This window comes from Akebia trifoliata, chromosome 3 (assembly GCF_017979445.1).
Source record: "Akebia trifoliata isolate Shusen 1 chromosome 3, ASM1797944v1, whole genome shotgun sequence".
NCBI lineage: Eukaryota > Viridiplantae > Streptophyta > Magnoliopsida > Ranunculales > Lardizabalaceae > Akebia > Akebia trifoliata.
In genome coordinates, this window is record NC_141377.1 from 34,377,941 (window position 1) to 34,393,111 (window position 15,171).

The following is a 15,171-nucleotide window of genomic DNA, read 5'->3' on the forward strand; positions in this document are numbered from 1 at the left end:
TTATCTAGGCTGACATCAATGTCTATTACGTTTAAGGGTACAAACTAGTCGTTTTCTAAACTTTTTCCCTTTCTTTTTATATTTCCTAGAATGGCCATGTTTCTAAAGGTTATCACATTTTGGTGGAGAGAGGGATGCCTATTGCCTAACACCTTCCATGATCTTTAACTGAACTCTTACGTAGATCTTTGGTAGACCAACATATCAAATTCGTACGAGAGTCACTACAATGCCTAAAATATTATTTTTCTTCAAAACATGACCATTCACACTTTTTTATTAAAAAGAATGGTAGCGACTCCAAATCTATGTTGCGATAATCTTTGGACTTGAAATTCACGTTGCTACAGTGCCCGACAGAGTTGCAAACACATAACTCAACCGAGTCAACTAGAAGAACTAAACAATCGTCGAGTTAAATCGACTACAGAGTAAAAGTTATTTCTCTTGTCAGTTACAAAAACCAAGAGAGTGGGCCTTTAAGGCCATTACGAGTTTAGATATTGTTGCTTTAAAGCTATTATGCGATAAGAAAGTGGGTCATTAAGTTCATAATGACATCATGGGTCATTAATAATAAATATCATGGGAAGAGGTTACATGCTCTTAGCTAATGAATTAATTCTATAAATAGGAAGACTTATCCCACTCAAACCACGAGACACAAGCCACATAAAACTTTCTTATACTTATTATCTTCTCTTTGTTCTACAATTTAACGAAGATCTAACTTAATCGTCGAAGGTTCCTTGATAGACACCCCACCAATGTCTTTTTAGGTAACACGACACCATACCACGATCGGAGACTTAAAAGTTTCACCGGAGAAGACGATCGAAATTTAAAAACTTCATCGGAGAAAGCGATCAAAGTTGTTCATTTATTGCAATATGTATCCTGATGAAGAATTGATAGGTCATTGTAACACATATCTCAATGAATATTTGATCATCTATTATAATACATATCTCGAGGAATGAGAGATCTAAAAAATTCCCCTTAGAAATCATAGTCAGTTGTTGCCTAGCCAAAACTTGTTCATGTTTGTTTTCATTTTGTCAATGTTTCACTAGACACTTCTGTTTTTATTGTCGAGTAGTAGTTGGTCGAAACATGTAGACAAAAAAATGTCCAACAATACATGGAATGAGTCTATTAAATCCAAAGTTATCATCTAATGCCTTTGTTCTAGGTTTGTTTTCTAAATTCATCAATATCATATCATATCTTTCAAAAAGTAAAATTTGGGGGGGGGGGTTAAATAATCCATTTGTTGGACGACTCCGGTGCATTGTTGTGATTCATTCACACCTAGACAATAAACAAAATGATCATGTGTTGAATGTGCGGATGGAAAACATGACTTTGGGTTAAAATGGGATTGACTAGGCACCTTATTGGGTCCAACTCTTTAAGGCGGTCGTTTAGATACAAAGTAGAAAGTAACCAAATAACGAACTTTTGCAAAAGTAAAAGCGCTTGTTTGATTAAAAAGTGTCCAAAATTTTGTTTGATTACCACTTATTTTTACAAAATAAAAAGGTAAAAATATATCTAAGTTCAAATGACACCTCTGCCCCGATCCTCTCATTTGGACCATGTTGTAGTTATATGACTACGAATGTTTTATGGGAATTTTTTTTTGTCAAAAATGATTTTCTACTTGGTGGTTATTTTTTAATAATGATTTTCTAACTCCCCAATGTGACATATTCAAAATACTCTCTTGATGTGAAATGTACTAGAATCAAAGATCTTTTTGCTTCGGGATACACAATGGCATATATTTTTGCCACATGAGGGAGTCAAATTATCATGACTTTTTTTTTTTTTTTTTTCAAATTCACACACACTAGAGAAAAAATGATTTTCTCATTTTTTGATATTATTCTCTCACGATTACCCCCAACCGGAAAACTGAAGATCCTGTCTCCTATTGACATTTCCTTTGATGGAGTCCAACACTATAGTAAAAAACTATTATTTTTTTCAAGAAATTCACTTCTTGAAAATGTTTTGGTGATAATTTCCAAAATGAAAATTTTGATGTATCAGTTACTTTTACCACATCACGATCATACTTGGCAAGTAAAAAATCATACTCATTTGTTTGCACTACATATGCAACGATAGCACAAACAAATAATTTGCATAAAATTCATAAAGGATAAATCTCCATTTGATATCCAAAACCATGATCCCATAACACAAGGAAGCACATCGCAAAATTTTAAGAATTAAAAAAAAAAAAAAAAAGTTATCCTTCATCATTGAGTTTTTATTTAAATTTAGGATTTTGGCACTTGCTCATCTTCAAAACCTTGGATCAAGAACAAAAAAAAAAATTATTTTATTTTATTTGTTTGTTTCAAATCTGAGTTTTACCATGAAATTTAGAGAGTTATGGTGTTGGGATTACCAAATGTGGCAATCCATATAGGGCCATCAACCCTTACTAAGATTTGAAACCATCTTTGTTAGTCAGGCTAGTCTTACTCAGTGGAAAATCTTACTAGCAGTTCCTGTTTGGCGCCATTATAAGACCCAAAGTATACACGTGCTTGCGACTGCGTAGTTCCGTTTTTTTAATCAATTTTTTTAGATTTTCAATGTGATCGATTCTAAGATTAATATATTATATTAGATTCCTGGGAGTCTCTTTTGGCCGTTGGGGGTAAGTGGGTAACTGGGATGGGTTTTCTCAGGAAGGAGAAGATGAAGACACGTTGCAACAACTCCAACGCATTTGGAAACAAAAATAAAATAAAATATGGTTTTTGGGAAGAACCCATGAAACCTCTGTCGTTGAAAGAGAAAATCAGAAAAGAATATTAAAAAAAAAAAAATGTTCTTCTTTTGCTTCAGTTTCTTATTCTCCAATCTTCATTATTGTCTTTGTGGAGCTGAGAGGATCTGTGTTGAGAAATGGAGAGTCAGAATATGGTGGTGGAGGGAAGATCCCTGGCTGAGACTCCTACTTGGTCTGTTGCATCTGTAACTACTGTGATGGTCTTCGTCTGTTTGTTTGTCGAGCGATCCATCTATCGATTTGGAAAGGTAATTAAGCACGATAGAATTTGTTTAAGTAACTTAGAATTCTTGATTGATCATTTCGGCTTAAATTATTGTTAATAAGATTCATATTATGATGGTGAGATAACTTGTTTTTTGAAAATTTATAATCTCTCTATTGTAGTGGTTGAAGAAGACGAGGAGGAAAGCTCTTTTGGCTTCTTTAGAGAAGATCAAGGAAGGTAGGGCGATCACCACGCTCTTCAAATTCTCCTACATTGTAAGCGTTTTCGCTATTTGGTTGAAATAAAGTATGGGTTTTCCTGACATTTAGGTTTGGTTTTGTTTTCAGAGCTGATGTTGCTTGGACTTATATCTTTGTTGTTGGGACAATGGGCAAAGTGGATATCTGAGTTTTGTGTCGATTCCTCACTTTTTAATAGTCGTTTCTATCTATGTTCTAAGGAGGATTACGGCATTGGAGACAACAATGAGATCTCCAAAAGTTTAAGTTTGAACGATCACTTAAATCACACATTTGCAACGACCATTCCTCAAGGGGTCGGTATGCCTTTGTCATCCCATAGTTGTGGTGAGGTAAATTGCTGCGAACTCTCTTTGTTTTGACGAATGTAGCTTTATTAAAAGTAAAGAAAGAAAGAGACAAGAAATGGATGTCAGGGAGACCTAAACAGCAAAGATTCATCAAAGCATACAAATATAAATCTGACTAGAAAACAATAACACTAAGCTTTCTCCCGAGAAATACTGGCTATTTAGTCTAATTTTTCCCAAAATTTTACTCCGTTGATACTATCTATTGGACCATAAACCCCAGCGAAACCCAAGAAAAATATTTCCAACACAACTCTAGAGCACTGACATAGAGAACGATCCAAGCCTCCAATTAAATTGTCAACCACATTATCCACTCTCTTATACCAAATAACCACAATACCACATAACTTGGAAATAACACTATTATTCACGGTACATGGCTTAGATTCCTCAGGATTCCCATTTGCCCATAATGGAGGAGCAGCCCCTTCGTGCAGGCTGAAGCACCACCACACTAGGATTCCCATTTTTCTCTGTTCTGTCTCTAGCATTTCTATAAATAAATTGGCAGTCTTGGATGAGATCCTGAGATAAAGTAGGACCCTCCTAGGAAGCTGTAAAGTAGACACAAATCAATTTAGCATGATGAAGGGAACGTAACAGGAAGTGTCAAGGACATAAATTATCAAATTTGTTAGTTGTTACACTGAACATGGAAGCTGTAGTATTTTTATTGTTGATTATTCTTTGCAGGGTCGTGAACCTTTTGTTTCACAAGAAGGTCTGGAGCAACTTAACCGCTTTTTGTTTGTCCTAGGGATCACTCATGTCTTGTACAGCTGTGTTGCAGTTGGTCTGGCTATGATCAAGGTGAAGTTTCCTTCCCCATTTGTAGGCATTTCTAGTACTTTTCGATTTTTATCTCATCTATGGTGGCGGCTTATTGTATTCATAAGATGCTGACATTTTGTTTTTCGTTTATTATTATTATTATTTTTTTGCATAGATTTACAGCTGGAGGAAGTGGGAAAGCCAAGCGAGCCAGGCAACCGAGGAAAATTTGCAAGGTGAGCTATTAACAGAAGAACAAGTCTCTACCTTATACACCAACGTATAAGTAATTCTAAGATGAACTTATGCTACAAGCATTTCAGTAAGCCTTTGAACTCAATATCTTTTTTTTTTTTGGAAGGTAATCAGGGGTTAGGCAGAAGAACTCAATATCATAACCTTAGACTGATGCATTAGATGTCGTATAATGGATACACTTCTTTGAGTTAATGATGCAAGATATATGAGGAATAGAATGAACATGCATCTCAGGCATTGTTAGAAGGCCATGTGGTACTCATAGAGGGATTAGACTGATGTGGAGTCATCGCTTCTTGGATCGGTGCTTTGATTCTAACTGTCCTTTTTCTTGTGAAAATTATGCTTCAAAAGCCCAAATTATGATATAAGTCGCTCTCAAAAATGGACATAAAGTAGTCATTCATCAAGAACCTTAGTCATATAGTGTTGCACCACCGTCTACAAGCGATCAAAGCAGAGCAAACTGAAAACATTTTCACTTAATTTGCATGTCTGACTATGAACAACACAGAAGAAACTTAGTCTGTAATGGCTATCTGATCCCAGTAGTGAGAAATCTTAAAGAAGTAGTCATGGTTCATTTGATCTCATTTAACAGGCAAACGTTATGTCGAACTGCCCTGAAAAATGTGCATTAGTAGTGTTGGGCTGGGTTAGTGATAACTCCCGGATAGACTTATGTCACAGACCTATCCCCTAGTTGTGCAGTGCTCAAACTAATCCCAGCGATCTAGCTCAATCCCAGCTTCCAATGTTTTAATACTAGGAGTGTGAGCATCTCTTGAGTGTGTGCACGAGTGTCTTGCAGAGTTTGGGAACTCCTAGGAATCATTGGGGCAAGGCTATCTTGAGTTAGATCAGAGGGATTAGCTTGAGTGTCACATGCTCTCTACACGTGAAGGGGTTAGGTCTATGACACTTAGCTCTCCTGAACTTCAACTGATTGGCTATGATTAAGCTTTGAATTGTGGCATCTGATATAGAAGCCTGGAATTAACAAATGGCCCTACCTCAAAAGCCTGGTGTAGTTTTCGAAATTAAAAGGTGGTTCTCAATAAGCAAAATAAAGAATCAGATGTAAGTTCAAGAAGAGAACACGAAACTAAAAAATGCTAGGTTTGGATTTGAAAGAATCGAAGATAGGTGACACTCTAGAGTGGAAGAGAATGTCAATTCTTCCTCGACTAAAATATATTGAAGCCAAACCCGAGTTGAAGCCTTTCTAAGAAAATAAAAACCTAAATCAAGCAAATCCCCAAGAGAAATGCCAGATCAAGAGGTCAGTTATCAAAAGAGACCGTGCTTGCGTAATTGGAGCCTTTTCTTACCAGTCAAAGAAGCTTGTAAAGGTCTGCTAAACAACATTGAAAAAATCATAAAAATACCATAATCTCCCCAAATATTTGTGATTCATTGGCTTATGGTTTCAAATTTGACCTTTTAGATACTATTGTCAATATCACAACATAAAAACTTGAACAAAAATGACATTTTCCCTTTTAAAGCAATGATCAAAGTGTGGAACCTCCACCAAACTTTGATGGTTTGAAGTTTGAGAAATTATCAAGCATTACACTATACTATTCTTTTATAGGCAAACATATTTTTAAATTTAAACCATTCCATTCCTTACACTTAATAGCTTGATGTTTTTTCCATTGCCTTCTCACTTGAAAATGATCTTGATACTGCAATTTTTATTTATTTATTACTGTCATTGATATTAGATGTATATTTTCTTTCTCCTACTGGTCAACGATATTGCTATCCTACCATTTAATATTGGTCAATGCTATAGAATTCATTAGCTATTTATCTTAAATGATCTTGAAATTGTTTTTGTAGCAAAGAGGAACAAAGTGATGAGGCGGCAGTCTACTTTTGTTTTCCATCACACATCTCATCCATGGAGCAGGAGCCGGGTTCTAATTTGGATGGTGATATTTCATGCTTTTGAAATTGCCTTAGTTCAAAATCATTGTTGAACCTATTTGATTCTCTTGTTATATTATTTTTGTGATAAATTTTTGTTAGTATTGAGTTTATAACAACCTGGAATTTAGGAGACTATATCTTCTTCCCAAACCTTTTCGATATAAACATTGAATATGGATTATCTAAGGAACACCCTTTAAGTATTTTAGTTGTTTAATATTCCTTGCAAGTTGCAAAGAGGAAAAGGGATATGCACCTGAATTTTCCATAGCTGTTGTACATAGATCATATAGTCAGATGTTGACGAAAACCTATATGTACTTTGGGTTGTTCTTTTTCTATAAACTGTTTTTTACTAAAAGTGAAAGTTGAACCTTTGTAGGTGATCTCTAATAGATCATCTCTTAATTTATTGGTTTGAACTCTGATTTGGTATATTTGTTGGCAGTAAGCCACACATTTTTTTCCCTATTCTAAAAGGTATCACTGAAGTTATCATCAAATTAAGAGCACTTAATTGCTCCAGATTACACAAAAGTTTTAAAAGATCTCCCATTTAGGTCTAAGTATTCCTAGCATGTATGTCCTATAATATATTTCTTCCCATGATTTAAAAAATATCTTACCATTGGGGAATGTATTGCAGGTATGTACCGTTATTTTAACGTTTGGATATGAAATGTCCCTGGAATCAAAGTTTCAATGAATGTTTTGGTCTGTGTTGGTTTGTCTCAAAATGTTTTGATATATTCCAGTTTGTCTCAGAATGTTTCAAAATATTTTGGTTGAAACATTCTGAGATGATCCAAACATAATGAAACCAAACTAGAAATTCAAAAGAGATGCAACAATGGCTATTTTTAAGGGTATCATTATATGGTTCTCTCTACTTTTGTGAAGAATATTTGAGATTCCTTCCTGTGTTTCAAACTGATGACATACCCCTTGACCTCTGTCTTCCCTAAAAGACTAATCAAAATGACTTAAATACCGCCTGAAGTAGAACAGTGATTCAACGACTTGGGTGTGCTCCCTAGGGTTGTGAGATCGAGTCTCCCCACCCACAACTTTATTCAATATGCCTATTTGTGATGGTAGGGCGTATCTGCAAGGATTGGTCCCACTTTCAAAGGCGGTAGGGACACCTAAATTTATCATCTTCAACCTCTAGCCAAAAAACCTTGATTACCGCCCCCCAGCCGTTAAATGCAACCCATAGGGTAAATTTTTTCACCTTCATCTTTGACCTTGAGATTTCATCTCCTTCAACCTTCAAACCTTCAAGAAAGATAGGCTTTTGGGAGAAAATGAAAATTTTGTAGATGCATATCAGCTTAAAAAAAGTGACATATTTGAAAAAATAGTTGACAGAGTCATTTTATAACCTGAAATGTAATTTTTTTTATAAATATTTATCACTAAAATGTTCATTTTTATGAATGTTTGACAATATCTCTGGAATCTTTTGAAAGTTTTTGAATGCTTTGCAATGTCCCATTTCGTTTCAGTGAACGTTTTGGTTTTTCTTTGACTGAGATGGTCCTCGGGGATGAAATTTTAAAGCTTTGTTTCTTCCACCTGTTATGGACACCGAAACCCTTACGCTTTCATTAGAGCTGCATATGAGATTGGCTATATGATCTTTTGTCTTTTCTTGATACATCTAATGGACATATCAAATTGCAAATTGTTTCTTTAAGTTAGTTTCCTTGATTAATGTTCACGTATCAAATGAAGTTGATCATGCATATGGTTCCTGATGCAGCTTTGCTTTCTAAGACAATTCAAGAGTTCTATTGAAAAGTCAGATTACATGGCACTGCGCTTGGGTTTCATCACCGTGAGTATATGGTTTTACTCAATCTCTTTCTTTTTGGTGCTTGATTCTGTTAGTGAAATTCTTTGGTAAATCAACTAAATCTATGATTCTTTTTGAACATTTTCATATCGTTCACGTTCACAATACACTCTAAGTCTTCCACATTTGCAAACCTTTTAAAGAAACCTTTCACATATCTGGATCAGCACCAAGTGCAAAATTGTTTTGTTGATCATTTTGAGAGGTGAAAAAGATTCACATGGCCAATAATAAAGAATGTGACTAAAAAAATTACGAAGATGCAAGGAAAACAATAACAGATTTAAGTGATAGTTCACCTTTGATATAATATTATAGTTAAATTCATGGTGAATAACTACATTAATGTCTTCAGGCATGCTTAATTGATGAGAATGACTTGTAACCTGATCATAATTTGACTTTCCATTAAATTAACGAACAGTTTTTTAGCACTGTTTTTCAAAATCTCCTAATGTCATTGCGCATACAACTGCATGGAAACTTTTCTTTGGGTTATTAGATTTTCCTGTGTCTTTCATTTACTTTTTATTATATTATCATAGAAGCAAAAAATTTAGAATATAAACAGTTAATGTTTCTCCCATACTTTAGTTGCATCTTCACTAGACCAAGTTTAACATTCCCATTTTATTATGTGATGATATGGCCTTCTTTTCATGCTTTTCCTGAATGTTTGTTACACCTCTTGATATGATTTCCAGAAACACAATTTGCCACTATCTTATGATTTCCATAAGTATATGGTCCGTAGCATGGAGGATGAATTTCATGGAATTGTAGGAATCAGGTAATGCTTTTTTTGCCTCAGTGCCTTCATCGTTTTTAAATTATAACTACTTTTCAAGTGCATCCTACTATCTAGTTGTTTAATGAAGTTGTCAGAAATCTAGTTCAAATGATCTTATTTACATTGTTTTCCTAGACAAAGACCCTAGTATTACAGTTGGAGAGTTATTATTATGACCATACAAAGATTAATAAGAGTCAAATTTCTTTTATTGATTTTGCAGCTGGCCACTTTGGGGTTATGCCATATTGTGCATCTTCACAAATGTTCACGGTAAGTTTGTTTTCTAGTTCCCAAAAGTTACCATTCAGTTCTTTTGTTCGGTTTTTGAGATTTGATTTCTTGAAAATACACAAGTTCCCTTTATATTGCAGGACTTAATATCTACTTCTGGCTCTCTTTTATCCCTGTTATTGTAAGCATTTCTACTTTTTTTTATTTTTTATTTTTATTATTATTTAATTTTACTTAATCTGAAGAAAAGTCTTATTATTGTTTCTTTCTTTAAGTTACGGTCAAGGTATTAAATTTCAGTTTCTGTGTATATTTCGGTCAGCTTGGAAATAGTCAGAGAAATTTTTTGGTCAATTTGGAAATAAATAAAATTAGTATGGAAATGTTTTGGAAATAATGGAAATATTGGTAAACTTCTCAGTGAAACTGTAGGAAATGATAATGCAAACATGAAAACACTCAAAAATCATCAAACTACAAGCCAACAACGTGAAAATGAAGGTCAATAGCATTCCGTTACGCATTAGCACTGATATCTTAAGAGCCTGACAGCTGAAAACAACAATATTCTACATGAAAATGAGAATAATAATGTCACATTAATTACATACATATTCACGTTAAAAAATTGCTTAAATGAATAAATTATAAAGTATTACATTAATGCCTCGCTGTACTTTATTTTTTAAAAATATTTATGAATATGCTACTAATGCAACAAGAAATTAGAACATAAAAGATTGCATGCATGTGCTTTTATGATCACGCTAATATGCTTAAAATAATCAAAATAAGATGATATATTAATATCTACTTAATAATAATTCTTTTCTATTAATAATTAATATCATGCCTAATTTATAAGTCCTTTCCACAAGCAATTTAAAGTTCTGTTATTTTTAATTATAGTTTTAGATATATTTTTTCCAAAAAAGAATATTTCAATTGAATTTTATTGTTCATCAAAATCTTGCACTTTTATGCCTAAAATTCAATTACTCCGGTTGAAATTTACTTATCATGGACATATTTCATGAAACGAACAGTGATCTCCACCAAAATATATATAAAAGAAGCAGCAGATTACATTTCATGTCAGGCCTTGTAAAAATAGAAATATATTGGAATTAATACTATGGCTGTGGTTAGTATTTTACTATGTTAATTGTTCTCAACATACGTCGCAGCTGGTCATGTTGGTGGGTACGAAGCTCCAACATGTTGTCTCCTTATTAGCTCTTGAAATTGCTCAAGCAAAGGGTCCATTTGTCGGTAATCAAGTAAAGCCATGTGACGATCTCTTTTGGTTCAAAAAGCCGGAAATTTTGTTATGGTTAATACAGTTTATATCCTTTCAGGTAATGCTGTTGTAATTTATATTTGTTTCTCATTAGTGAACTGGTTGATTAATTCATCGTGTTTGTTATATGCCTTCCTTAAATTCTTCGTTGTGCTTGCAGAATTCCTTTGAAATGGCAACATTTATCTGGTCCTTGGTAAGCTGATTTCCTATTTGTGATTTCATTGCATCTTTGTTTCTGTAGTTTCTTGTATATGATATCATCATAGTGTGTCTCATTTCGATACTGTAAATACTTCCTTTCTTCTTAGTTGCATTTTTGTATGCTTTTATTATAATCTATTTTAGTTAAAATTGGGGCATTTGAGTGACTAGGTGTAGAATTTGTCACTTGTTTAAATGTTACTTATTAACATAAACTATTTGCCAAGTTGTTATTTTTTTTTTCTTGATTTATGATAAATGTAGTTTTTACAAGCTATTTGTTTCTTTAGTGGGGACTAAAGCAACGATCATGTTTCATGAAGAACCATGCAATGGTCACAATTCGCCTGACTTCTGGGTATGCTTCTTTCTTTATAGATTTTCTCTCTTTCCACCATTAACCATTAACTATTATGTATATAAATACAATATAGTTTGATCCTGTAAAACTGGATCAATAACAGAACAGTGAGAGCTTTGGTGCAAGTGGAAGGCTCTAAAAAGGTGAGAGAAAGGCTGAAAATGACTAGATGGAAATAGTAAGAAAGGATATGAAGAGAAACATCTTTATTGAAAATATGATTCAAAGATTGAGTCGAATGGTGAAAGGCGTGGACTATATACACCTACTTTTTTGCTCGTTCAACCCCTTTTCCAATAAATCACGCAATTACTTGTCACACCCACTTAAAAAAACGACTAATTTTCGTTCGGTAGGAAGATTCTGTTCAGTAAGAAGCTACTGAAAATGTACATTGCAACTCAGATGGATCCTACCAAATCCTCCTAAAAGGACTTGGTAGGAACTTACTGATTGGCGAATTCATTACTGACTTACCATATGAAGCTTTGTTTGATTTTTTTTTGGCAACCGAGATTTTCTAACAACCACTATATTAGGAGTTGCGGTTTCCATGATCATTGCTAACCTGTTTTACAAGTTCTAAGGGTATTGCTTCTTGTACCACGAAACCCTAGTTGAAACTTATGTAGGTTCAAACAAGAAGAAGAAGAGGAGGAGGAGGAGGAGGAGGAGGAGGTGTTTGAGGAGAAAATGAGATTCGGTAGGGATGGTGGGTGAAACGAGCAAAAAAGTGGGTATAGACAGTCATGGTCCAACCCATGGTGAAATAAGATTCACTTTTCCAACCCCAATGTTTGGGCCAAGGTGTTTACGATGATGATGGACCTTGTACTGATTTTTATAGTTGTGGTCTGTAAAGTCAGGTGTTTAGAGTTCTTGGTAAGCATCCTCAAGGAAGTGTAATGAATTGGTTGCAATGAGTTTAAGCTTAATATATACTTTCTGGTACATGCAGGCTACTTGTTCAATTTTGGTGTAGCTATAGCACAGTGCCTCTCAATGTAATTATCACACAGGTTTGCTTACACCTCAAATGCCTTATTAAATTAAAATGTTCATTACATATTTGTTATTATTTTAATGACTTATTGGAGTTTAAAATGAGTATGTTACTTCTGAATGTGACTAAATAACATAATGGAGTTCGAAATTACATACATGAAATATTACTTACATCTCTTCATGGTTTTAGATATGAAGTCACATCCATGATTCTAAACATTAGTACGCTCTATTTCTGTCAAACTTGTCATGATTCCTAATATGCTCCAATAAATCATCCAATCTCCATGGCCTTTGATTCTTCGTTCTTGGACTAAATGTGTTCGTCAAATCCTCTACGTCCGAAATACCAAAAAGTTCCCTCTGAAGATATCAACTTTGAAGAAGCAATCTTACCTTTGCCCTGTTGGAGTCCAACCACAATATATTATTGAGATTTTTTCCTGATTTACTCTTTATTAGAATTTTCTATTTATTTATTTGTGTAATTAGTTATTTATCTATTTAAAAAATACAGTAATCGAATTATATTGTTCTTGATGATTTCAGATGGGATCCAAGTGCAAGAAAGCCTTGATTGCAGAGAGCGTTAGAGAATCACTCCATAGTTGGTGTAAAAGAGTGAAGGAGAGGTCTAAACGCGATTCTCTGCATTCAAATCCTGGAACTGCAAGATCTGTATGTTCACTCGAATCGATAATTGATAACGGGGATGAAATTATCACAGTTGCGTCGGGTACTTTGTCTCAGTGCTCTTCAGCAGCCTCACTGAATCACGTCAATGCGGCATCCAACGAACAGAATGAAGCGGTTTTTGAAATTTCAGATCAACCCCAATATGATCATTCCTTCCGAATTCCAGAACATCCATCAAAATCATCAAGTAATAATAGATCGTCATACCCTCCAGTAGACAGTCCAGACAATGATACGGGCGAAAACGAAAATGGGGGCAAAGTCGATACTCTTTTCGAATTATTTCAAAAGACATGAAAATATTTGTAGTGCTCATGTCTTTGAGAGATTATATTTCCAAGAACATTGAGGATTGCTACAGACTTCAGAGAATAACCATATCTATGTTATCTCATAGTTTTGCTTAAAATTTTATGGAGAGCACAGCTATAGGAACCATCATTAAAAAAAAAAATGAACTACACAGGAAAAGGTGTCTATGTGGCAAGCTTCTGTTGGAGTTTAAATCACCTTGGGCTCCTAACCAAGCTGTGCATGCAGCCCAATGTGTATGTTCTCCAATCCAAAAATGCCTCGTAGACACCTTTCCTATACAAGGACACCGTACTGGATCTTGACTCGAAACTATTTTCCATTCCCAATCTAACTTGAACCAAAAAACATGTTTCGCTTTGGAATGCTTACACATCTATTTTCTCTGTCCCAAGCACCCGAGTTGTTGCCATATTTTTATGTTGAAGTAAACCAGATTTGCTTGATTGTTTCCAATCGATCAGCCACTTTTTAGTGCATTTGGACAATGATGAGGTTTCCAATCTGAATTGTTTCAAGATATATGTGTAGGTCTGGTTGCAGCGCTAAGTTTCCATATCTGAGCTTAAATCAAGCTCAATACTGCCATGCCTACCCATTGTTATCATGTCAACTTCTTGTGCCATCTTGCATAACTGCCAAGATTTATCCAAGCCAAGGCTGAATTAGGCTAAGTTAAGACAAGTTAAGGCATGGCAAGACCCAACTAATGCATGAAGACTCAGGATCCAATACGGTGTCCCGTTCCTATAAAATAGATTAGGTATGTGATATGCTTTAGTTGGTGTTTAAAACACCTTGGGCTCCTACCAAGCTGTTCACACAGTCCAATGTGTTTATTTCCCAATCAAATTGTGCCGCGTAGACACCATTCGTATCCATAGAATCTGGACACCGTATGGGATCTCGACTCATGCTTGAATCAGGGTTGTATTGAGGGATGTCCAGTCCGAACCAATTCTTGGAGAAAATATGATGGTCTAGAATCTGACGTTAATTAAATAAAATGGTTCACCGAATAAATATATTGAACTTGAGACATGTAATCGTAACCTTTGCAACGTTATTCTCTCCCTACTTAAGTGTGAACTCAAGCTTGCAATTGAACTCCAACAAATTGTCTTCTTAATATAACTAACCCAATCTTTTGATCATAATTGTAAATATAATATTAGTCCCATAGTCGCATAAATCGTCGGGCACGAGACCAACCTATAACTTATACCCGAGGATCTTACACGAGATTGGGACCTCCTGTAAATTGGGGCACAACAAGCCAATCAATCAACTCATCTTGTATAACTCAAATCCTGTAAGACCAATTCAAATGTTATTTAAAAGCAAAACACTTTCCTTACTAAAATAGTAAGATTTTAAACCTTACTAAAGGTAGTTTTGCTCAAATGGATTGCCAAATCAGCAATCCAATGCCACAGCACTCTAAGTTTCATCGAAAAATTCATTCTTTTGAGATTGATCCAAGATTTTGAAAATGAATGGCTACAGAACTTCCACAGAACTCCCAAATTTAAAATTGAAATTCAATGCTAAAAAATAGCTTCTGTTTAATTTCATACTATCCTGAAGCATCGAGTCATGTTTTTGGATGACATAAGGTGATCAACCCAAAAACCCTTAGGAAGGGTGAAATCCTTACTAACATAGTTAGGCTAGTGGTACTTTACTTAAAAAGAGAAATGCTTTCCTTACTAACTTGGTAAGATTTTAAGTCTTAGTAAGGGTATTTTTGTTCAAATGGATTACTATATTAGCAATCAAACACCACACTCCTCTAAATTTCATAAAAAAATAAA

At 34.5% G+C, this 15,171-nt stretch overlaps 1 protein-coding gene across 1 annotated transcript; it reads left to right on the forward strand.

Moving 5' to 3' along the window:
* The first annotated feature begins 2,704 nt into the window (after positions 1-2,704).
* MLO4 (Seven transmembrane MLO family protein) lies at positions 2,705-13,437 on the forward strand. The gene is made up of 15 exons (XM_086434619.1): positions 2,705-3,057; positions 3,197-3,254; positions 3,365-3,609; positions 4,324-4,440; positions 4,577-4,637; positions 6,508-6,599; positions 8,363-8,437; positions 9,160-9,245; positions 9,469-9,518; positions 9,620-9,660; positions 10,667-10,837; positions 10,940-10,975; positions 11,274-11,341; positions 12,303-12,363; positions 12,899-13,437. Exons 1-15 carry the CDS (start codon positions 2,926-2,928, stop codon positions 13,340-13,342), a joined length of 1,737 nt encoding a protein of 578 aa, XP_086290745.1. The 5' UTR covers positions 2,705-2,925; the 3' UTR covers positions 13,343-13,437.
* The last annotated feature ends 1,734 nt before the right edge of the window (positions 13,438-15,171 follow it).

What these genes read in the sequence shown, in the direction of transcription:
- MLO4 (XM_086434619.1), top strand. Translation starts at nt 2,926, where the DNA reads ATGGAGAGTCAGAATATGGTGGTGGAGGGAAGATCCCTGGCTGAGACT. An exon ending in CCATCTATCGATTTGGAAAG is followed by an intron (nt 3,058 to 3,196) that starts GTAATTAAGCAC and finishes TCTCTATTGTAG; the next exon opens with TGGTTGAAGAAGACGAGGAG. An exon ending in GCCGGGTTCTAATTTGGATG is followed by an intron (nt 6,600 to 8,362) that starts GTGATATTTCAT and finishes TTCCTGATGCAG; the next exon opens with CTTTGCTTTCTAAGACAATT.